Source organism: Amphiura filiformis, chromosome 16 (assembly GCF_039555335.1).
Source record: "Amphiura filiformis chromosome 16, Afil_fr2py, whole genome shotgun sequence".
NCBI classification, from domain to species: domain Eukaryota; kingdom Metazoa; phylum Echinodermata; class Ophiuroidea; order Amphilepidida; family Amphiuridae; genus Amphiura; species Amphiura filiformis.
This window is the reverse complement of record NC_092643.1, coordinates 20,867,822-20,894,011: the sequence shown is the minus strand read 5'-3', so window position 1 is coordinate 20,894,011 and position 26,190 is coordinate 20,867,822. Positions and strand designations below refer to the sequence as shown.

Here is a 26,190-nt window from a genome sequence, read left to right as displayed (position 1 = left end):
TTATCCACGAGGGAACGGCGTCCAAATAAATAAAATAAAAGTTGTAATTCGACTTTGAGGATGGATGCTGATTTATTTTTTAATTTTAACTCATTTAACAAAATAATTTTGGTTTTAATGCGAATCCAAATAACAGATTATGTATTTTATTTATTTATCTATGTATTTTATTTATTTATTTATTTTATTTATTTATTTATTCATTTATTAAAATTATTTTATGTGTTAGAGTAAAATGAGAAATAACCTGGGTGCAAATGTAAATAACAAAGTTTAAACTTCATTACTAATTTATGTCGGGATGCCTACTAGTATTTATGTCGTGATCATCTTTTTAAAGACATTTCTTGTTTATTGAGATAGAGCGCTTTCAAAACTTTCAACATCAAGCTGCTTTTCCCAGAAAACCCAAACGGCTCCAGCACGCATCTGCCCAAGTTCTGTTAAAATTTCCGCAGAGAATCACAGGGCGCCAATCACGCTGTATCGTACACCAGCTGAGCGCGTCATGATCCTTGACAGCCTCAGAACTCAGAATATAAAAGGTGGGATGTCCTCGTCAATATTAAAAGCACACAAAGTCAATTGTGTGCTCTCGTGGTAGCTCAGTTTATTGCTTGGATTGTGATAATTTCCTGTGCGTAACACCATACTCTACCGAGCCTAATTGGGGCTTACGTGTGATTTCTGCCGTTCCACATCGGATGAAAAAATGGTTGAATTTAATGGTTCTTCTTCATTTTGGTGTTGATTTATCAACTTGGTAACTCTTTCGGAAACGTTCATCAAAGCGAAGTTAGGAAGATAAGAGCGACGCTATTAGTTGTTATCAAAGTTGATAAGTTGTTTGATTTCTGCTGCCCTAATTGTTTTAACCTGCTTTTTAGACTTTTAAACTGTTTTTCAAAATGGCTGCGAGAGTACCACGTATTTTATCACGCTTAAAACCTAAAACGAGTTCATCGATTGGAATTCAAAATGTTACCAGAACTTCTGGTAGAAGCACACAAGATACATGGACTCAGACAGTTCACCAAAGTCACGCTGCTGCAACAGTGGCTGCAGATGTAAGTGCTACATCAGGACAATCTTCATCGGGTGCTCAACAACAAAGTACGGAAGCCAAATCTTTTGATGAGATACCTGGGCCTAAAAACTGGCCCATCGTGGGATCATTACCTTATTACGTATTTGGTCATGGACTTACACGGATTTATGATCATCAGGTACGTTTATCATTCCAGGTTTTTGTTAAATTATATTATTCATTTTTGCATTTCATTCGTACTTGATTATGATTGACCCCCGGGATTGACCACTTCATTATAATTTGTGACTGTCAGCAGATAGCGCATTTCCTATAAATATTTATCATGCTCGTGATATATTAAAACATGTGCATAATCATTGCCATACAGGAGTTGTAAAAGAGTTGAGTCATTTCGTTTCTAGCAATAGCTCGAGTCGAGTCAAATGAGTCGATCTCTATGGGGAAAATTTCAAGATATGAGTCGAATCATTTCATTGGTGAAAAATTGATCTCGAGTCATGACTCGTTAACTTACAAGCCTCTTTAATAATCTTATTAAAGTATAACACAAACGCCTGAAAATGGTGAAAACGCCTCAAATTAATGCTACAATTTTGGTAAAAAATCCCAAACTGCTGAAAATAAATAAAAGCGCGGAAATAATAGGCTTAAATCCTGAATTCATAGCACTGGAAGCTACTGGACTTGTCATCTCTGTGTGTAATTTCACATTTGGCACATTTAAAATCAAATTTGAAATGGTTGTCATTTTTAAAATGAAGATGAATTATTGTATAAATTTGTATCGCGATAAAACAGCAAACGGAATGAGACAAACATGATCGGAGCATATAGTACAGCTACATCAAAATACATGTCATATTTAGAACGTGAAATATTAAATTCGAGTCGGTGAGTGTGTAGAAAAGCTGACAAATGTATATATTCACCATGCAAATCCGATATATGTCCCGTGTATATTCATATCAATTCGGTATCAATTGTATCAGGCTAAGCTGCCTTTAAAAATTAATTATGAATGTACTATTTCTAAAATAGCTTCAAATGGACAAATTAACTCATTATGATAATAAAAAAAAGTATAATGACCCATGTACGATCCATGCATAATGTTTGACGTAATCAAACGAAATGAGTCATTTGTCAGAAAATGATTTTAATTTCATCATTGATTTTATACCAAAGGTGAAATTTTCAGAATATCATCATTATTATTAATAATATTAACAAAAATGTTATAAAACACAAACAATAAACTCAAACAAAACTATAGAACAAGACTGAACAACGTACAAAAAAACATCAAAATGTGTCATTCGCGACAAACGACTTATTTCGCTTATCATATGATCACATATATAATAGGTTAAGGAATATCATCAGTATATAGATTTGTCCCTGATGATAATTATCTCTTATGTGCAAGCAATTAAAAAACACCGGGTATATAAAGCACGCTTACATGGCATATAAAATACAACTGTTATAAAATACGCTATAGGCCTATACAAAAATGTATTGCGCTTTTAAAATAAGAAACAATACACATGAGGGACGGAAATTGCTCTTAAAATTGCTATTAAATTTTCATCTGTGTTGACTACTTGAACTCTATGTGAGCAACAAATTAAGACTGCGGCACTTCAATTAATTAGTGGTTAATTATAACTTCCTATAGCATAATAATGTGAATTTAGACATAATATGTGCGTTGTATGTTTCTAGCACATCGCATCGGGTGTTTTGTTTTTATACGTATATATGCTACAATATTTATTTCCTTGGTATAGAATTATAGCATAAATAATCTTCAAGTTCAAAGAATGGTATTCGGGGTCATATTATTTATGCCATATATTATTTTCCCATACGTGACGAGATCTTGCTGACATTGGAGTAATAAACATCCAAGGCGAGAATTGAGGCAATGGGAACACACTGCACGGGGGTGGGAGGACTGTAGCAAGACAAGGCATTAAAATCATAGGCCTTCAGTTAAAATACAGGAAGTTATAGAGACGTGTAAAGCATGTTAAATAATTAATTCCGATTTAGAAACAACTGGTGCTCAATTACGCAAATTGTAAATATAAAGCCTAGGATGTATTCATATCAGGTGTGATAACTGCAATATGCAGCTTTCCAATCTGTGTAACCATAGACTCTGAAGACAGAGTCTGTGGTGAAACAAAACGACTTACCCAGCAGATACACAATTAAAAAATGACAAAACGTCAGTCCCGTAAAACGTCTAACCCAGCAAATAGAGCAAATACAGAAAACGTTATAGTGTCGAATTAGACCTAAGGGTATAAAACATTTTTTTAATATGATTCGGAAAACATTTTTGAAAACTTTTTTGCAAAACAAACCTATGGTTCGAAATGCTGGCAAAAATGTTTGCAATTAATATGTTTGCCAAAAAATATTTTATAATGATATAACATTTAGAGAATGTTTTATGACCTTTATATAATCCGACATTAAATGTTGATAAAACATTTTGACAAAAACTATTAAAACCCATTCATGATATTAACAGATAACACGATTTAAAACCTGTGTCCGTATGTGTAGGTAATAGGTCCTAATTCAAGTTTTGAACAAACACATGCACCACACAAAAACATGGACGGTAAAAATACTTTCTTTACAATTTCTGTGAAAACGGTGGGCGTTATTCTCCTCCAAAACATTCGATTCAAATATTTGTCTTTTGATGGCCTACAAATAGCAACAAAGGGTGGTCAAATAAAGATAGCCCTTGTATATCTCCGATTCCAACGCACTGAATGGTCTATTGTTCTATTGTGTCCGATTTGAGCGCTGACATATTGGAAAATGTTGCCAATCAATATTCATGAGAGTGTACATTCAACGTCCAATTTTCGAAATTGGGTGACTTGTGCTTGGCAGGTGTAAAATACATCTGACTGGGCGTTTTAAATACGTAATGCATAAAGGCATTGATATCATCGAATGGCTGCCTATAGTGCTGTTAGCGTTAGGCCTATGGGGGGGCTGTGTTTAGTTTCTATAATAATTATTATAATGCCTACATTTTGTCATTCCTTTTTCTTTTCTCTGTACTTATTCTTTCCTTGAAGTATCACTCCCTCTTCTTATCTCCCTTCCCTTCTCCATCCCCTCTTACTTTTTGTCCCCTCTCATTCCTATCATTTTTCTTACCTTACCTTTCTATTTATTTACTTCTATTTATTTATTTCTCTTCATTTCTTCCTCTTTCTCTCTTCCTCCAACCCCCTCTCGTTCTTCATATCCCCTCTTTCACCTCTTCCTCCCTCATCCCCTCCCAAGACCTCTCACAGAAGAGCTGCCCCCCTGCAGTACGCCACTGTTTATGACATTCTCCTTCTTAAAATAAAATAAAATGTCAATTTGTGAAACAACTTTTATATAGGCCTATACCGGTATACTTATTATTTGTTACATGTATACGTATAGCTATTACCATTATACAGTACTATAGACATAAATGGCAGCCTTGAATGCTTGATGTGTAATCATTCAGCAAGCGCATTCAATGTATTTAAATGAAGCACCTGAAGTCAGTGGGGTGATCACGAACTGTACTCAGCGGCTAATGTGTGCTTTTTGTGCTTACGTTCGGTGTACCATAAGGGACATGAAAACTTCAATCAGGTTTTTGCAAACTTCAATCAGTTTTTGCAAACTTCAATCAGTTTTTGCAAACTTCAATCAGTTTTTGCAAACTTCAATCAGTTTTTGCAAACTTCAATCAGTTTTTGCAAACTTCAATCAGTTTTTGCAAACCTCAATCAGTTTTTGCAAACTTCAATCAGTTTTTGCAAACTTCAATCAGTTTTTGCAAACTTCAAACACTTTTTGCAAACTTCAATTGTTTTTGCTAACTTCAAACAGTTTTCGCTAACTTCAATTGTTTTTGCAAACTTCAATCAGTTTTTGCTAACTTCAAACAGTTTTCGCTAACTTCAATTGTTTTTGGTAACTTCAATCAGTTTTTGTTAACTTCTATCAGTTTTTGCTAACTTCGATTGTTTTTGCTAACTTCAAACAGTTTTTGCTAACTTCAATTGTTTTTGCTAACTTCAATTGTTTTTGATAACATCAAACACTTTTCGCAAACTTCAATTGTTTTCGCTAACTTCAAACACTTTTTGCTAACTTCAATTGTTTTTGCTAACTTCAATCACCCGAGCGGGCCGTGATAAGGGTATCAATTTCAAGCTTTTTGCAAAAAAGGGTAGCCTTTTTAGCCACTTAGGCCTACAAGTCGGCATTAAAGGTAGTGATTTTCATGTTTTGTCGGAAGCCGTTTTCCAACTGGTATTTTACATACACAGCAATAAATATCAAAGCCTGTACGGGAGCCCAAGTATTTTAGTCTACTTTATTGTATCAGTGAAAAGGGTGTACATATTTTGAGTTGATCAGTGAAAAGGGTTCCTACTTTGCTCCAAGATCAGTAATAAGGGTTAATTGTTTACACACAATAAAGGGCAGTATTTAGGGTTGGGAATCTGAGGGGGATGTTTGAGGATGACAACACATAAATGTGAGTGCCCCTGGGGTTCTCAATGTCGTAACCAGACCGTTTTCATGGGGGGAGGGTATTGGTTCAAAAAGGTCAAAATTTGGGGGAAAATCCACTTTTTCAAAATCCGCCCCCCTAGTCCAAAAATTTTGAAAAAAAGTCAACTTTTTCAAAATCAGCCCCCACCCCATAAGTCCTGATTACGGGTCTGGGGCCCGGGGGTCACTCCCATGTGGCCTGTACACCATCCGCGATAATTAAAACGCATAGTTGTTCGTGGGTAGGCACGATACACGCATATCGTGTTTAGGGTGTCAAAACATGAAAAATTGGAAAAAATGGTAGCAAAATTGCAATTGCTAATACGTGGAAATGAAATTTAGGGCATGGAATTTGATGCAAGGAATAAAATCCCTGTTTAGGGTGTGAAAACAGGCGCGTGTTACGTGTTTAGGGTATTGTTTTAGCCAAGGGTTAAATCCTCGTTTAAGGTGCTTTTCAAAAGTTGATTATCGCGGATGGTGAGGCCACAATGGGAGTGACCCCCATTTTGGGGGTTTATTGCTACTAAATACCTCCTGACCCACTCCCCCTATGCGCGCTACTCATTTGCGGTGCCATCGGGGATTCCCCGGACAGAAGCCCTGTTCCCCAGTAAAACCCAATTTTGCGCAATTTTTGTTGATTTCGCCACCCCCCACCCCCCCCCCCCCCCCCACCCCGAAATTCACTCCCCCAAAAAAACCAAATTCATGACGCCGCCACTGGCACCACTTACCTAGTATCATGTCAACGAAAATTCCCGGCGAAAATTGTACTAGGGTTTTATAATTACAAAAGTTTGCATGTCACTCATGCGGGCCCTCATGGTACACGGTACCGTTTGTCTTCTAAAGGGTTTGAAGTTAACAAAAACAGGGTTGAAGTTAGCAAAAACAGGGCTTGAAGTTAGCATAAACAGGGTTTAAAGTTAGCGAAAAAAGGGTTTGAAGTTTGCAAAAACTGATTGAAGTTTGCAAAAACTAATTGAAGTTTGCAAAAACTGGTTGAATTTTGCAAAAACTGGTTGAAGTTTGCAAAAATTAGTTGAAGTTTGCAAAAACTGGTTGAAGTTTGCAAAAATTGATTGAAGTTTGCAAAAACTGATTGAAGTTTACAAAAACTGATAGGTCCCATGAGACATGCTTGGTGGTGGACCAACCATGGACCAACATTGTTCAAATACACAGCAATGATAGCAGCTAGGTCAAGGCTGCTTGAGGCAGACTCCTCACAGTGTAATATCACAGGTTACATAACCAGGGCACCCAAGAGAGAGAGAGAGAGCAAGTTGTGCATGTACCTACTACTCTTTAGTACATATATTTAGAATTATGTAAATCAGGCAAACTTAAACAGTGACTCACTACTATGTTCCTCATAATCTGCCAGGGCCGTAGCAAGGTATGAAATAGTGGGGCGGCCATATGGCGGGGGTCTGGGGGCCGGCTGAGGCAGAGCCCCTTGTGGGCTCTCGCATTTTGAGGTACACAATGTGCGTAAAACCCGGTATGTGAATTGAAACTACTCACATCATTTGTATGAATGTAAATGTACATAAAGTGCTAAAAACTAGTTTTAGGGGTATCAAAACTTGTATCGTTTTTTTACTGCCATATGGTCAAAAATTGGCCTATTTCATTTGGATGTTTTTAACCTAAACGCAAGAACTACACACATATAATATAAGCATGGCTATACGTATGTCAAATTTACTTCTATTAATCATGTTAATAATGCTAATAATCGTAAAAATATGTACCCTTTTCACTCCAACTTGAAAGTTCGATGACGTCCTATAAACGAAATTCGTTTCGTTAGGAGGCTGATCCTCCCTATCTCCCTCTGCTCTGTCTCTCCCTCCTCCTTCCCCTACTCCTCCGTCGGAAAGAGTGAAACTGAAGTGTGACTACTGAAATGTTGAAAATTCCACATATTATTAATATATATTGACCGCACCATTACGAAATGACTTTTGTTTACAGGACGTCATGGAACTTTTGGTTTTTTTTCTTATTATGTCAGGGCTTTGCAATAAATTACGTGTAGGCCTACCCTGTGTGTTTCTTTTGCCCCTCCCCATATAACTGTTGCAACACCACTTAGACATCTATACTAGTTCATTCTGCATGGTCAGTGGCGGTACATGCCGGGTGTTGCCGCTTACATGATCTAGAACAGCTTACAAATTGACACAAGTTATAATGTACGAAAGAAAGATTACAACCCGAAGCTAGGTTTACATAATAAAATTTACATATTTAAAAAAAAAGTAAACATGGTAAAAATAAAACTTTACATGATCCCACCATCCGCCCACCAATTAACATGATTATGGCAATTAAAATCTCAAACATCATACCCCTCCCCTACGCACGTAGGCAGATGGAATTATGGACTATAATAAGCCTATCCAACACGATTAGGATGAAAGACAACATTAAAATAGATAGAACAAATTCACAAAATGATAGCTGCTGATGCTCCAATGCCCAAATGCGCAAAAAGAGAAGTGGCAAGGGTGAAAGAGAGTGCCCAAACAATTGCCGTGCCAGAGAGGGCATGCCGGGTACGTATGATGATGCAGCAAAGAGCAAATGATGCGCTTATATGCATCCTGATATGCATGACGCCCTTTATATCCTTATTGTCTATTTGTAGTGTTGTTTTCCATCACATAATGAAAGTTATGCTCATTGTATGATTGCAATGACAAACATCCGTGTGCTAATCAAAGGAACAAGTTGGCTTTTCTTGTACTTTGATGTAGCTAACACAAATTAATATTAATGTGGCAGTACAAAACAAAGTTATATAGGCCTATGTTTTTTAATAAAAGACATAATTTAATTAATTATACTCATTGTAAATACTATCTCGGCTGTTTCGCCTGTTGAATACATGAGTATAGTTTTTAAAATAAGCCTTTACTGAAGACACGCCATGAGGCTCAAGAAACCCCAAGAAACCTCATCCATCAGACTTGAATCTTAACTATGTCCGTGGTCTTGAATTTACCAAATATGTGCATGCGATGGTCAGCTTTTTCGGCCACAAACTCATTGGCGACATTGATTAGATCCAGTTTGTCTGTTTCTCTTTATGGATGTGCAATGTCATAATATAATTAAGCCGGTCCTGTCTCATAGTCCCCTCAGGTATGTCTTCACCCTTCGTAATGAACTGAACATGCGTTCGCTTGTTGCGTTGGTTGCTGGCATAACTAGAATTAACTTAAGAAGAGTGACAGCGTTTGAGATAAGGGCCTTCTGTCCAGGAGACAAATCATGAGTCACATACGATCGGATTTCTTCAAACGTGATATCCTTCTTCCCTTGACACTGTTCTTTAAGGATGTTCAAGTGCAGTCGGAGTGTACTTTCTGAGTCAAAATCAGAACCGTAAAATGCGGTTACCTCTTTGAGTAGGGATTCAAAATCATTGCCATTCACGGCATACAGCAGTAGATCCTGCAACTTCCGATACTGTCTGTACCCAGGTTGATTAAAACGGTCTTGAATGCAACTTGTAATGTTGTCTATGGCATCGACGTACATAAGGCGATAATGGTCTTCAGCAGTTGATGGGTGAAAGGGCGATGCATCGCCTGTCTCCAGACGTCGTGGACGCTTTCTGGGCCTAGGAACTGTTGGATCCTCCAGCTGAAGGCTTGCTGCGTCAGCCGTAACACTCTCCCAAAATCTTTCAATTGTGGCAACAACATTCTCATTCATGTCATTGGCGATCACTTTAAACTTCTATTTGAGAAAATAAAGTACAGGTTAAAATCCTTGTAATATTTTTTACTTGTGGTAAATGTCTTGTACAGCTCTCCGTAATTGAGTTTTCTCCAAGGGGGAACTTTAACTTAGAAGGACATTCAAAAAATATCTTGGTAATGTCAAATTTGACAGCTTCATCTTATGGTCTGACCCATCAGGGTCAAAGACGTAAAAAAAATTCCACTTGGGTTTCATAGACCATGCTTGCTTCAGGTCTAACATTTACGAAAGTGACAACAACATTTCTTATTATTCTTGAACTTATTACATTATTAAAATAAAATTAATGAACTAAAAAAATTACCTTAAGCTTTTATCAATTTATTTGAATACTGAGAAATAAAAACTTTCAAACTTACCCTTCAAATGGTAATTTTGGACAATCTTTACGTGGCTGACGTGAAAGCATTACATGTCTGTTGAGATGAAAATGCCTCTCTTCTTGATAATTACAGCTTGTCATACATGATGTCATTTGTATGGAAACTTATATTGGACACAGCGTACCTACATTTCAGAAACCATTACAAGTAGGTCTACATGTATAATATTTATAAGACCATGTATTGTATTTGAAATTTAAACAGGTTTGCATTTTTAAAAATATGTTGACGGATTTTATAGGCCTATGTACTAAAGTAGGCCTCTACAGCCTTAATAGGGCTTATAATATGCTTACATTGAACTGGGTAAGTATAGGCCTACATCAATTAATTAATAAATATTCATTCAAAGTGTTTATTACGAATTTTTATTGTTGGTCTATTTTAGTGACATTAACAAAATATTGAAATAAATGTAAAAAGAAAGATAAAATACTTACCTTTTCAGAGTATTGAAGTTTTGTAGGACAAAACACTACAAGAACCCAACCACATTTTTAAATGTTGTCACAAATAGAAAGTTATTGTAAAATATGTGTTTTTGCCAACATAGGCCTACTGTACAATATTTTGTCAACACTTCAGATATCATTATTTTAGTCTAAGAATGTTTCCGTTTAATGTTTTCAATTTTTTGAATGCTATTAAAACGTTTTGTACTCTCATACCCTTTATATAACCTAACGTTTGAACGTATTGAGAATCCATATATACATTTCAACATGAAATAGCGCCTATACTTTTAAATAACAGATTTTTACATTAAGAAATTTTTATTTTGTACAAACAAAGGATTGTTTGAAAGTATGTTTGTTAACATCAATGAAAATGTGAAATGATTTTTTCTTAAACCCACTTTTTTAATGCGCAAATACAATAAAGTTCAAATGCGCTAAACAATAAAATATTACTGTCTGATATTGCGATTATTGTTAGCATAAACATAATAAAACCGATATTGAATGTTGGAATGATGTGGTGAAAATCGTTCATGTTTAAATATTTGTCTTGCCTGCAAGAGCTTTTTTCTTTCATGTAAGATATTTTAAAGTAGATCATCATACACAAAATGTATTGTGTTTAGTTTTCAAACACACAAGATAAAGCTTTTTCATGCACACAGTACAAAATGCAAACACACAAGAAAATTATTCTTGCATTCAAGAAAAAATTCATGCATGAAAGATTTTTTTTGTATTTCCAAAATTCTTTGGAAGGTTTCTCCTTTATTTTATTAGCAATATAAATCGGGTAATTTCAATGAAATGAGGCTGAAGAAATTAATTTAAACACAAATTGCATATTCATGCATAATAACACTAAAAATAGGTTAGCCAAAGTTTTTATATTAATTTTTCTTCCAATGATTATTTACCTGGGGGGGTTCTGGGTGAGGGTCAAGGATTTGTATAGTTCAGGGTTAAGCCTGTACGTTTTTTTTTAATGAATGGTTAGGACAAAAAATAAAACAATTATAATTATTGATAGGAGCGGCACGGGCCAGCCTGAAAATGAAGAAATCGACTAGACATGGAGTCTAGTGAGGTGTCCCTAAACTATAATAGTCTATAATCTGATGACTATTTCTCATTGATATTTGGTTGCAAATATTTTCTTCTCAGGTGGCAAGGATGAGAGGCTGGTACCGTGCAGTGCACCCCAAAAAAAAATCTTTAAAAAAAAAAAAAAAAAATCAAAAAATCAATTTTTTTTTTTTTTTTTTTTTTTTTTTTTTTGGCAAAAAAGTGGGGCGGCCATGGCCGCCCCGGCCGCCCCGGTTGCGACGGCCCTGTAATCTGCTACCAAAATTGGATAAAAGCCACTGAGTTATCAGTACATTTATTGATGATTTGATCAATGACAGAATGAGTATCTTACAATGTAAGGGACCATTCACAAACACTTGTTAAGGGGCCTGATGCAAAAAAAAATCAGTCGCGAAAATGTTTTGGGGCCCCCCTTTTCAGATCTAAAAAATTTCAGGGCCCCCCTTTTGACATGAAAATTATGGGTCAACCCCATAGAAAAGCATATATATATAAACTCAATTTTCCCAGGAAAATTTGTGGTCATTTTTTCAGCCCCCCCCCTTAGGTCTATGGTAGAGACTATTGTCTCTCATGGGACACAATCCGACACATGTTAGCAAAAACTGTTTGAAGTTAGCAAAAGCAATCGAAGTTAGCAAAAACTGATTGAAGTTACCAAAAACAATTGAAGTTAGCGAAAAGTGTTTGAACTTGGTGAAAACAACTGAAGTAAGCAAAAACTGATTGAAGTTAGCAAAAACAATTGAAGTTTGCAAAAACTGATTGAAGTTTGCAAAACTGATTGAAGTTTGCAAAAACTGATTGAAGTTTGCAAAAACTGATTGAAGTTTGCAAAACTGATTGAAGTTTGCAAAAACTGATTGAAGTTTGCAAACACCTGATGCAAAAACCTGATGAAGTTTTCATGTCCCTCATGGTACACCGTACTTACGGCTACTCAATCACATCCTTGTGTGTTATTACAACAAAAGGTACTTTTCGTTCCAGACGTCGCTTTCACGCGCCTTTCGTTTGATCACTTATTGACAGTAGCCTGCTAGGTAAAGCGTTAATACATTGTCGGGTCAGCTTACCGATTTAATGGCGGAAGCCCTTTGTCCCAAACAAAAGGTACCTTTCGATGAATAGCTTGTCAGATTTCAAATCGGCACAAGGTTTCAATGCGTTACGTAATCTATTTCTTCTCCATCTATTTAATAGCTCCATGTCCGATTCAAGGTTTACAAACGCATATAATATAAAACAGTTCTGTTCTGCGATCATTATGGACCACAATGGCCTCATCCCAATGGCATGGTTCAATAACCTCAATTAAACAATCATAGTGGAAAATTTGACCTCAAGTTTCAGAGTATGAGTTTTTGTCCCCAAATTTTCAAAGGTCATTCAATGAATGTGCAAATGTATTGGGGTTAAAGAACTGTGTCTTGATAGATGAGCATGTTGTGGATCCTAGTGGATGGATTATGACAAAGGCAAAATGTAGACTGAGGTCATTGACCTGAAATAGACCACCAGTTATGTACTCCTCCAGGCTTGACTTCATTTGAAACTCCACATGCCATCATCATAGGCCTCGGTCAATGAGGTTACGCTTCAGGGAAAGTACACTGACCTTTGTAACACCATACAACATTTTAAAAAACATAATTATTTTAATAATAAATGCTTTGACATCTCCACATTATGTTAAACATTATTGATATAGTGAGAAAAGAACTAACATAATAATAACACAATAATTTCATAAAAATCCCAGTATCTGCTATAAGCCTAATATTGTTATCGACATATGCCTACTCCTACATCTTCTTCAATAATAATTAATACCGGCAGTATACAAATATTACATGCCTATGAGTGTGATAGTACAAAATATATCATGAGGTCAAATTTTGACTTTTCTATTTCACGAGGCGAAGCCTCGTGAAATAGATCAGTCAAAATTTGACCAAATGATATATTTTTACTATTACACGAATATTGGCATGTAATATTTGTTTTATATCATGATATCACATGGTTTCTTTTCATGCCATGTGATAGTAAAAACTACAGTATCACACGGCTAAAGTCACTGTAATCATGATATAATAAAAACTGTCACACGGCTAAAGTCACTGTAATCATGATATAACAAATACTGTTTTTACATTGTTTCAGAATATTTGCATCTTATGCAACACATAATCGAGCGTATTAAATCGGGCCATCCGGGAAATGGATCTGGGACCTTTTCGGGTCCGATGCTCTATGTGATGTCATCTCAGAAAGAGTACTAGAGTTATTAAATTTTTTTTAATTTATTGACTTTACAGATGGAATTTACAAAGATGTATGGACCAATTTGGAAAGAGAGACTTGGTACACTAGAATTCGTCAACGTGGCCAATCCTGAATTGGTGGCAGCTTTATATCGCAATGAAGGCAAATACCCATCACGACTAGACATGAAACCATGGAAGACTTACCGGACACATCGGAACGAGGCATTCGGGTTACTCACACTGTAAGTAAACTTGGAAAAATTTAGCATTTGCTTGATAAAATGATAAAACAAAGAACTGAAATTGAGAAAGCCAAAAAGGACAAGGACACAAAGATTTTGCAAGTCATGGATGGCACTCCATCAAGTTGCCTTTTATTGAGCGTTTTGAATTTGTTTCAGAACACCAATTTCTCGCCATGGGTAAATTTGTTTTCCTTTCGCTTTGCCCGTAAAACATTATTTTCATGCATAGGGGGTAGAGATTTAGACCCTTTCTATCCCCAAATTAATATGGTCTACGGTATATTTCACCGGTACTATAATACATAAGCCTAGCTGCAAAACGTGCATGATGAATCATTCTACCACCCAAAACTTGGTCGATGCAAATATATCTACATCAAGTTCAAAAAGAGGAGGTGAATGTGGAAACCCTTGAATAACCCCCTTTCAAAACTCGAATGGCTATCCGAATATAATCGCCGATTACATTTATCAGCTAGCTATATTATCTGCTATTTTATTGCTGATTATCGAGCTATATGCCTACGTGTCAAGTGTAACCGTGGATCCTATAGATAACATAGAATGCATGCAGCAGATATTAAAGAAGATACACCTGTTATGTAAATAGTAGGGGTTTATAATCCACTGTTTCCCTATATTAACGCATGAAAGTGAGAGAAAATGATTCGGTAATTTGCACTGTCAGTGCAGGTGCCAGCCTTTCAAATGCTTGTCGGTGACATTCTGCTCTTTACCACTGGTTACTCAGTAGGATTTTTACACCTTTATTAATTTCCTTGACATGTTGACGAACCACACCAGCATGACCGAAATTTTTAGCAGGTGATTCAGTCAGACACGACTTTGCAAGTAAAGAGACATTAAGTTAAACATAATGGTCACATTATTCTGTTCTCATCAGATATATTTGGTTTTGCTGTTTATTATTTTTGAAATTCACACTAACTGTCGAATACCTGTAAGTGTATTTTAAACAGATGATGATGATAAAGATGAAGGTAAGACGGAAAAAAGGTGATGATAACAACGATTTCGTTTTTCCTTTCCTTCCTTCCTTCTTTTTCTTTTCTTTCCTTCTTTCTTTCTTCCCTTTTCCATTCCTTCTTTCTTCCTTTAGTGAAGGCGAACAGTGGCACAAAGTCAGAAGGGTACTAGCCCGAAAAATGGGCGCTCCTCGTGCAGTGAGTGTATATGCTGAGGGGATCAACAATGTTATTACAGATATGATAGGGAGACTTCGATTTGTTCGGGATGCCACAAAACATACCGACGGATTAGTACCAGACCTCACCAATGAAATGTACAAATGGTCCATGGAATGTAAGTGGTAAAATTGTGAATTTCTGAGGCTTTTGATTTTGAATACATTGGGCCTGTTCAAGTTTTCGGTTTCCGTCCTCATTTGTCCTGCTTGACTTTAGCCTCTGGGTGTTGTCCTCTAATTTCGCCTACTATTTGTATTTGCAATATGTAAGGGGCCTAGAATTTTATGGCGCCCAGGGCCATAAAAAGTATATAGGCTAGCGTAAAGATTAATTTTAGTTGGCATTAGTATGAGTATGAAGATGGAGATGAAGATGGATCATGGAGATGAAGATGGATCATGGAGATGAAGATGAATATGAAGTTGAAGATGATGAAGATGCAGAGTGAAGTGGAGATGATGAAGTGGAGATGAAAATGAAGTGGAGATGAAGCTTAGTGGAGATGAAATTGAAGGTAAAGTTGAAGATGAAGTTAAAGATGAAGATGAGGTAAAGAAAAAGACGAAGTGGAGATGAAGGTGAAGTGGAGATGAAGATGAATTAGATATGAAGATGAAGATGAAGGTGGGGTAAAGAGAAAGATGAAGTGGAGATGAAGATGAATTAGATATGAAGATGAAGGTGAAATTGAAGGTGAAGATGAAGTAGAGATGGAGGTGAAGTGGAAGATGGAGATGAAGATAAAAGTGAAGTTGAATTGGAGGTGGAGGTGAAGATGAAGTTAAAGATGGTGATGAGGTGGTTAAACTTATGTGAAGTTTACGTTGGAGATGAAGATGAGGATCGATTGTGTTAATGCTCACGATATATCATGTCTATGTTTGTAAAAGCATTTGAAGTTAAAAGACACTCAAATATTGAGACAAAGTTGACACACAAGAGGAATGGTGGATTATAAAGGAGATGTAAGGCTTGATATAAGCAGGGATATAAGTGGTGTCATTTCCTCCCCAATGTGCATGAGTTTTCTCTTCTCAGGAGGGGAAAAAGAGAAACCTTTTATTTAGTTTTGCTAATTATTGGCCTTAACTCAAGAACTGCAAGACCTATGGAAATATAAATGCGATTACTGACTTCCTTTACACAGCAGTTTTTGTAGTTAAATCATATTAAATGGGTAAAACTGGCAAAATATGGCTCATGCCACCCCACTCGCATTAATAAGTAATTAAAGACTTCACATTAACAAGCTATTGTACGGCATCGTTTTTCAGCAATATTCAACGTGCTCTTCGAAACCCGCATTGGATGCTTGGAAAATCACATACCAGAAGCGTCACAAAAGTTCATTGACTCCATCCATCAGATGTTCAAATCAGGACAGATTCTGTTTGTGACGTCATCTGAACTTTTCAAGAAGTATAATCTGAAACCTTGGCGGGATCACGAAGAAGCCTGGGACTACATCTTTAAATTTGGTCAGTAACCATGGTAACTAGGTTGGCTGATCTAAATTTGGGCCAGATAGCCCCTAGTTATTTAGATTACCCTGTAGACGTGATGATCCAGTAAATTCGGGATCGGGTATTTGTGCTATACCATGTACGTGCTACTATTTTTATCGGTCTGTTTGGCTTGACTAGCAAGTTCTTCTTTCAAATCTAGTTTTCTGAAAAGCATCATTACGAAAAAGAACAAGAAATGCAAAATTTCTGGGCAGAAAGACTAGTGGTAAAACTGCCACGAGATGTATTATGTAAAATTATATCCTATCATTTTATTATTTAATGGACAATGGGCTATCTCTTGTATAAAATATCTAGGCCTATTTATATGAATCGTATTTCTTCCAAATCTAGCCCCTCGGCTATGGGGTGGGGTGGGGGTGGGGGGGGGGGGCGAAGGCATCGCTATATAGTTTTAAACTTCTGTCCGCCGAGAGTCATGCTTGAAGGACTATCCAAATCTGGTATTCTGAAAAGCATCATTACGAAAAAGAACAAGAAATACACAATTTCTGGGCAATAAGACTAAATAATACAAAAAAAATCCATCTTGTTCATGATTGAATTTGATAATTAGATTCTTTAATAACTTTTTAAAATAATCATTGAATCTTCCACATTATAACTTATGTTTTTAACTTTTGCTTGATTTTAGCTAAGAAAGCAGTAGACGAGAAGTTAAAAGAATTGTCGAAACTGACAGCAGAAGGCGGAGAACTAGACTCCACAACAGCCAACGGTTTTATGACATACTTGTTATCAAGTCAGAAACTTAGTATGAATAAAATCTATGGAAATGCGTGTGAATTATTATTAGCAGGAGTTGATACGGTAAGCATCCAATTTTATCATTAATATGGCTTTCGGATCTAATATTTTCACCCACTTTGATTCATCAAGACATGGACAAATCTGAACGCTTTATTGGCTGTGCGTGTCAAATGCGTGTATGAGTTATATTTTCATATCTCTGTCACAGTAGGAACAATGAGACGTTCCGTTATTGTTACCAAAAGGATTAAATTAAAGTTTCAAAATGGGTGGCCAAGTCAGATTTCGTAGAAAACATATATTTAAGATGACTACAGGCTATTTTGGTACACAATGGAGTGTACTCATCAGGTGAAAGGAATAGGCTACCACAACTGGAAATGCTAATCGGGAATTGGTGCATGGATGAGGAGAAGAGGGGTTACTCAAGGGTATCCACATTCACCTCGTCTTTTTAAACTTGATGTAGATATATTTGCCTTGACAAAAATGTAATGACAATTTCATTTCTGATTGGATTTGTAGTAAAATATTGTCATTGCGCTGTCTAGTTCAATACGGTACTTAAAATACAAGTAATAGAATAGCCAAATAGTTCAAAAAGCTAATACTAATAGTCTATAGTTCCAGTTCAAAACCAAATCTGAATACGTATCTCTATCTCAAACAGAGGTACAAGCTTGCATTTTAGTTTAAAGAGTGAAACCTACTAAAGAACAAAAACGATACACAAAATTGACTTTTAACAACAGTCAATGAAGAGGTAAAGAAAGAACTTCGAGATATCATTATCAATGTACCGTATGTTTTTGTAGATATAGGTCTAGAAATCTGGATTCCATGGATTAGATACCTGCACACTTTGCACTCTGTTTGCACTTTGCTACCCTTCTGCTGCCCAAATCATGCTAATAACATCAACTCCACCCACTGCACTTCTTACCCCTGAAAATCCTAAATCCTAAATTGCCTGAATAAATGTAACAAGCTGGACATCTGTACTTTGATTTAAGGTGATACTTCTGGAAGTCCGCCTGCTTTTTCAAAATTCTAAGTTGCATTAAATGTTGACGAACTAACCAACATATGTACATCATATTCATAGCGACATTTATGTGGGGAATGTTTGTACTTCTTTTGGTATCACTGATTAGAGGAGACCCATAGGCCACTAGCTATACATTGATATCAAATATGACAATATAATGACGCTTAGGCCTAATTGAAAATGTATGTGGGGGTGTGTACGTGTGGGGGGGGGGGGGGCAAACAACAACCCTCTACAAAAAGTAACTCAGTTTCCCGATGGTTAACTTACTAAAGACTTTCCAAACCATACCATTCTGTAGTGTACTCTCATCTCATAAATTTTGTGGGTTTTCAGAAGTTGGTCAAACAGGTTGTTTTGGGCTTCATACGTTTTCTATTTTAGGCCACAACACAAGAACCATAGACCTTCTGAACAAGCATTATTTGATTGCTCCTTATTTGTTCAGTTTCCTAGAAACATCGGGCAGTGGTTACCGCATTTTTTGTTTTGTGCATTTTCTTCTTGGTTCAGTTGGTATGTACCACCAGATAAACTGTACTATACTACCCAATATGCCTTGCCATTTCATCACCTTAAAGTTAGTCTTTTTAACATGCTCAATTTCATACTGTCCCAGAAACCCCAAATCCAGGGTTCAAATCAATGTCATTCCATGCTGAGCTTACTCAGCCAGAGGGATGTTTTATAAATGTTTTGGTGATACCTGATAGTAACTTGTCACATCTTCTTATCTACTGTATTTGATATATTGGAATTCCAGATTGGAATGCTATCTTTTATCACATAGAATGGGAACATAAGATCTGAATGTATTAAGTTGTTATGCACATTCACAAAGCGTGTCATTCTTACGTTTCCTTGGCCTGAATTAGAATATAATGATTATTGCAGGGCTTCAAGCCAGCATTTGCCAAAAAATATAGGAATAATATAGAAACTTTTAAATGCAAAATAGGACAGCAGAAGTCAAATACATTGGGTGGCAGAGACCAGTAACTACTGCTAATAAGTGGTCTGAACCCTGGAATTATGGAAACTTTTGGGCCTCATAACTGCTAAATTGTTTGGTCTAAAGAATATAAAAATATACATCTTTAGAATGAAAAAGACTTGATGAAGCTGTGAGGTAAAATTTGGGCAAAAATGCTAATTTTTGGAGAAAATTCCTCAAAACTTTTTTTTATTGGCCCAAATGTTTCTGTTCAACGTAACAACAAAATTGTTGTTTTTATAAATGTGTAAAAACTAGATAAAAATATCTAGGACCCGTTTTTTTTGTTTGTTTTTTTAATTTTGACCTACTTTGAGAAATTTGCACCAAAAAAGGTTGGTCAAAATAAAAATAAAAAAATAAAAAATAAAAAAACGTTTTTTAAAATGTAATAAATTTTTTTAAAGTGAATTTTAGGGGGTGGGGCAAACTCAACAAATTTTGCACAAAATTGCCACAAAAAGTGGACATTTTTCACGTAAATAATCAATATCAAATTCATAATCATAAACACTGGCCTAAACTAATAAGCATCATTCTCTCCCATACAGACATCTAACACACTTGCCTGGGTTTTATACGAGCTCTCCAGACATCCTGAGGCAGAGCAGAGACTATACAATGAGATATCCAGTGTAATGGGGACGGATGGACAGAACATTCCAATGACGGAGGATTTGACACAAATGCCATATTTGAAGAGTATCATCAAAGAAACATTGAGGTATAGCAAACTAGAATCTACATATTATATTGCTACTTAAAGGGGCATTTCATGATCCATAGCCTTATCCCCTCTACTTTTCTCAACAAAAGTTAGTATTTAATACCACCGGAAACCATGTTTGTGTGCAAAAAATTTCTTGCAGATACATTCACTTGGCAAAACTTTGTCAAATTTGTATACGTTCAGTTAACAGAACAAAATTACAGCACTGTGCTTATGGAGCAATGTAATACACATAATCATGCATAACTCGCAAATGCAAAATCGGATTCAATTGAAATTTGGGGAATAAACTTTTTTCGTGGATATCTACTCAAACATACCATCAGTGGCAGCGCCAAGGGGGGAAATTCCCCTAGTCAGAATTCTTGCACCCCCCGTTTCCCGCAAGTAAAAACCCAAAATTATGAAAAAAATCCATATACTTAGCCCCCCACCAAAAATATTCCTGGCACATAAAAAGAGGACACTAGAATCACAAAATACAAAATAAGTATGTGAAAAAAACCCACCAAAAGTGTGATGAATTGGCTACTGAAAAAGGCAGAAAACATGCTGTAATTATAAAATTGAGGATAAAAAAATGAATTCATGTTTAAATCTGAAATCCTTGTGCCTGCCTTTTTGTAAGCCTATTGATTTTCTGCAAATTCAGCAGGCACTTACACCTGTATATGGGGGGGGGGGGGCTCATCTCATTACTTCACTGCCCATTTGTCATTCAAATAAGATACTTTTATTGCTCCAGAAAATATGGCACATTATATGTAATCTACATTGAACTTACAATTTATCGATACTTTTACCATGTTTACAGATTATATCCAGTCCTTCCAGCAAATAATCGCATCCTGGACAGAGATGTTGTCATTGGTGGATACCACATACCAAAAAAGGTAATAACAGTAATAAATATAACCTTTCACAGGAGTAGTGGATGCATTGGAATTGGTATTAGCATTCTACTTTAAACTAGAATTATGCAGTTTGTAATTAAGGTGGCCCCCACTAAAAGGTGTGTAAATACAAAGGTTTATTATTAAGTTTGAAGTTGATTGGTTATTGCATTTATACTGCAGAGTGGATTAATGAAAATGTAGGCAAACCAAATATGCAAATAAGCCCATTAATATCCATAAATATGCAAATAACATGCCACAAAACTATACAGTACATCAGGCCACAATAACCTATCACCATATCAAGTTTGAAATTGGTTGGTTATTGCATTTAAGCTGCAGAATGGATTAATGGTTTTGCTTCCGCCCGGACGGACAGCCAGCCAAACAATCAAACAAACAGGCAACCAACCAGCCAACCAACCATCTGGATGATAACATAAGCCCCACATATGTGTGGCAGCCAAAAATCAATATAACAGGGCCTTCGGGTGATTTTCATGTCCCTCCAGTGTACATACATTGACCTAATCTTACCCTGGGCAATATGCATGAGGTGTCATTGGAGTTGGAACAGATAGTAGATTATGATAACATATGAATCATTGCATGTAATGATATATTACATACAAATATTCTAATTAATTAGTACAATAATAACATCGAAGCAGCATTGATGGTCGATCCAAAGATCAAACACATTTGGTTATTGTACCTAACCAATTAGGACTCTTGAATCAAATCAAATCGATGTCATGCATTCACATATCAAAACCTATGCCTGTCCAGTGAATCAATACCCATATATGACATTATTACTTTTGCAGACTATGGTCGGTTCTCTGCAGTATGTGATTGGTCGAGATGAGAAGGTATTCCCTGATCCTAATAGCTTCAAACCAGAGAGATGGCTAAGAGAGACATCACATAGCAATGTTAGCTCTACATTCGCATCAGTACCGTTTGGCTTTGGTCCTAGAATGTGTATCGGCAGACGGCTTGCTGAACTGGAGCTACATCTAGCCCTTGCTAGGGTAGGTACTCTTTAAGTAACAATTGGCTATTCCATTTGAAGTCTACACTACCCCTGTGGAAGATTTTGGAAATATCTGCCACAGGGGTAGTATGAATTTTAAATGGAATGAGCACATAAGGCAGCTCCATTTGAATTTCATACACCCTCTGAGAAAAAGAAAGATTCAACCTGAATCTTCCCCTGAGGGAGAGTAAGTTTCAAATGGAGCAACTAATTCCATTTGAAATTCATACTCTCTCTGTATCCTATTTGTGTCTCGCATCGTCTTACGCCCTGCTAGGGTGAAGCATGTATAGACCACCTCAATTTCATCATGTAGAATTTGTGTAAAAATAAGATAACATGAAAATTAATATACTAATAATAGTTATATTTTGTATTCTTTTTTATTGGTGCAGATATCTCAGCAATTCAAGCTTTCTTACCTAGGGGAAGGGATAGTAGAACCAATTGTGCATGGACTACTTATTCCAGGATCACCTGTTCAAGTGGGATTCACTGATAGAACAACCTGAATCTGATCAAACAATTCTTCTGCGGTATAAACTATGCCTGTGTACTCAAGGCAAACTTACTACGGCGGGTGATTCACACCTACCACATTTGACATTCAATTGAGTTTTCAATCTGCTCCAACAATTCTTTAATGGTATAGAGAATGCCTGTGTACTCAAGGCAAACCGACTACAATAGGGACTCGCACCCACTGCAGTCAACATTCAATTGAGTATTCAATTTGCTTCAACAATTCATCAGTGGTATAGAGAATGCCTGTTACTCAAGGGGACATGACTACAGTAGTGATTCGCACCTGCCACATTGCACATTCAATTGAATTTTCAATTTGATCGAACAATTCTTCAGAGGTATTGATCCAACAATTCTTCAGTGGTATAGACAATGCCTGTGTACTCAAGGCAAACTTACTACGGCGGGTGATTCACACCTGCCACATTTGACATTCAATTGAGTTTCAATTTGCTTCAACAATTCTTCAGTGGTATAGAGAATGCCTGTGTACTTAAAGGGAATTGACTCCTATAGTGATTTGCACCTGTTGCATTCGACATTCGACTTTCACCTCGAATTGGTGGTGTGAACTGCACTATGCAATACAAATAAATACAGCTGTGTGTTTCCTGAAAATATGAGAGTTTATTCTTCCCTTCAAGATGGCTGCTAATCCAAAACACCTCACCTCATCACACCTCACAGGCCGTGTAACCATGGTAACCCACTGTCAGATGTAGCCCTCCCCAAGTAGCTTCCAAAAGACAGGCACTCTCTATTAAGATGGTATTCAGATGGTCACAAGTTTGCAGTTTACAGATTCTAGATGCAAAGATAATACTGGTCACAGCAGAAATGCCCTAACTGATCTGAAGTTGAGGTACAAATGGTTTTGTTCAGCTGAGCTTATAATTGGCCAAATATTGTTTTTGTTTCTTACTGCTTGTGCTTGAATCAATAAAATCCGAACTTATAAACCCGCATAAATTCACATTTCATTATTTGTGCCAATTATAAGCCAAACAAAGTATAATTGAGTAGTTTGTGTCTCATTCAATTAGCCAATGACAACACTATATTAAATATGATGATGTAACACAATATCACAGACGAGAAAATATACAGACTATAACCACCAATAGGCAAATCTACCAACAGGCAAAGTACCTGTGCTTTGTATACTGTGAATTCTTGCATATTCATGAGGGCTGATCGTTTGATGTCAGTGTGTGACAAATTGCCTTCTTTTAATTACGTTAAAAGACCATAAAAATATGCGGTATGTGCTTAGCCATTTCATCTCTCGCACTTCATGGAACAATTGGCCCTCATTAAGAGATGATGCTGGGACTTTACCTCTTAGTGGTTGGTCTCTATATTTTCTTTTCTGTGCTTAACATACAACAATTGAGGACAGGCTTTATAAAACTGTACAGACTGTAAACCAGTTTACAGAAATGTCTTCTCTTATATTGTATTCACAAAATATACATTTTATTACTCTTCAGTTGCCATATACAATAATGTACGCTTCAAAATAACTTTGTGACATAAAATATTGCTGACGATAAGAGTTGAATCAAAGTTATTATTGTACTCTTACAATCATCATTTGTGATGCGATCAAGCAAAATCAGTGGGAACTCGGAATATCAAATTTCCAGTTTCTTATAAGATAGTAAAAAGCATTTACAAAGCTGCATTTTGCACAAGAGCCTATTGAAATTCAACAACCAGTTCCATAGGTATGAGCAATTAAAGAGTTTCCAAAACAATAGGAAACAAAAGGAAATATTTCCGTTGTTTTGGCTATATCTCAAAATCGATATTTCCGAGGTCCGACTGATTTTGCTTGATCACATCAGAACATTTGCAATACTATATTATAATCTTCATTTCAAAAGTGACAGTTTTTATAATCAATTCATGATATATACTCTTGTATATAACTTTGTATAATTTATTTAATCATATGATAAGACAATCAACATGTCGAGGGTTGAGACCACAAAGCTTTCACTCACAATGATCTGCTCCCACAAACTGCATGTAAAGTCACCAGAGTACTAAAGAAGATACAGTCCATTAAACGTGACAATATTCAACGGAAAACAAAAGAAATTCTGCCTTCTGAAGAAAATATTGATTTCTGAAGACCAAAGCAAGGAGCTATCCTAACACACTTGGTATGATTTTAAAGGGAAGGATTTCAAGAAGGATTTCAATTCTGGAATATCTCAGAAAGTTATTTTGTCAACTTTATGCTCATTTTGTGAGAGCAGGTCATTGTGAGTTAAGGCTTTCTGGTTCTCAACCCTCGATATGGCACATCCTGGTATGGCCATTTGTACAGAGTATACTCCCAGATCATGCAATTATCAAAAAATGAAGATGTTAGAATCACAAAATACGCATTTAAGGCCAAAAGATATTGTTTGCTTGTCCTTGCCTGACCAACTCTAATCTTGAAAATCTGGAATCAGGTTTTACTGTACAAAACTATACTGACCCTAATTTTGGGAATTCCAGAATAAGTTTGTTTTGAGTTCACAATTTTTGACATTCTGAAAAGTTTTTTATTATCTGTTCCAACTTTGATGACACCTCTGTCAAAGAGGTATTAGAGTGATTAGATGAGACAGGTGCCCTGTTCAATTCTTAGCAAATCAATGCCAGGCCTTGCCGTTTGAGGCCAGCGATTGCTCGCGCTCGCCACCGCTCGCCCAAACTCGATCTCTGGTGAGCGATTTTCCACTCGCCATAGACACAACATATCACTCGCTGCGAATCTCCCAAAATCAGGCATCGAATCAGCCAATTAAATCGATTCCGTGCCCTTCCATCATGCAGAGAAAGTCAAATTTTAGCACGCTTCTACATAAATACCATTTTAAGACCAAAGTTTCATTATACTCAAATTATTGTTATTTGTGAAAATTCGACGACTCGCCTAGCATCATACTGGCGAGTGATTAACCGCTCGTCTTTAAAATCTAGATGGCAAGGCCTGAATGCTGTGTTGCATTTGCACGCAATTACACCCACAAACATCCTCTGACAGTGAATGGAATTTTGTTATTTAGCCATTTAGGCCCATACATGTTTTGGCTAGATGACCTTTAACATTATTTGAAATAAAATCTTTCCGACCAACCCTGTCTTGAGATTTTTGTGGTTGTGAATATATCTGTAAGTTAAAGTAACATGCATTGCAAAATAATCATCACTTTACCCTTGTCAATACCTCAGTATATATCCATGCATTCTGTATAAAACCAGCTACTATTATGTGCTATTTATTGTTTATGTACGGGTAGTTTATTTTGTACTAGCCGCCTTTTAATTTGTGCCAAAGATACTAAACGCTGTATATAAAAAGTCCAGATATGATTCAGAATTGGGGTATTCCAGTTGAAATCCACCCCCCCCATGGAAGACATGGCCTGGGGTGTAAATTTCAAATGGAGTCAGCCATATCAATCACCCATTAAGGTAATCCCATTTCAAATTCACACTACATGTGTGGAAGATTAAGGTCTTCCATAATGGGATGTGTGGATTTCAACTGGAATTTGCCCACTTTTATTTTAAAGTGGATGATCCAAATTGTAACACATGATTTTGTTACCTTGCATTGA

General features: G+C 36.3%; 1 protein-coding gene across 1 annotated transcript; it reads left to right on the top strand.

The window, feature by feature from the left end:
* The first annotated feature begins 407 nt into the window (after positions 1 to 407).
* LOC140135715 (1,25-dihydroxyvitamin D(3) 24-hydroxylase, mitochondrial-like) lies at positions 408 to 22,741 on the top strand. Its single transcript, XM_072157308.1, has 9 exons — positions 408 to 1,226; positions 13,661 to 13,851; positions 14,975 to 15,177; positions 16,337 to 16,540; positions 17,223 to 17,398; positions 19,932 to 20,104; positions 20,925 to 21,003; positions 21,834 to 22,040; positions 22,441 to 22,741. The coding sequence occupies exons 1-9, from the start codon at positions 909 to 911 to the stop codon at positions 22,555 to 22,557; spliced, it is 1,668 nt and encodes a 555-aa protein (XP_072013409.1). The 5' UTR covers positions 408 to 908; the 3' UTR covers positions 22,558 to 22,741.
* Positions 22,742 to 26,190: the final 3,449 nt, after the last annotated feature.

What these genes read in the sequence shown, in the direction of transcription:
- LOC140135715 (XM_072157308.1), top strand. Translation starts at nt 909, where the DNA reads ATGGCTGCGAGAGTACCACGTATTTTATCACGCTTAAAACCTAAAACG. An exon ending in GCATTCGGGTTACTCACACT is followed by an intron (nt 13,852 to 14,974) that starts GTAAGTAAACTT and finishes TTCTTCCTTTAG; the next exon opens with TGAAGGCGAACAGTGGCACA. An exon ending in ATCATCAAAGAAACATTGAG is followed by an intron (nt 20,105 to 20,924) that starts GTATAGCAAACT and finishes CCATGTTTACAG; the next exon opens with ATTATATCCAGTCCTTCCAG.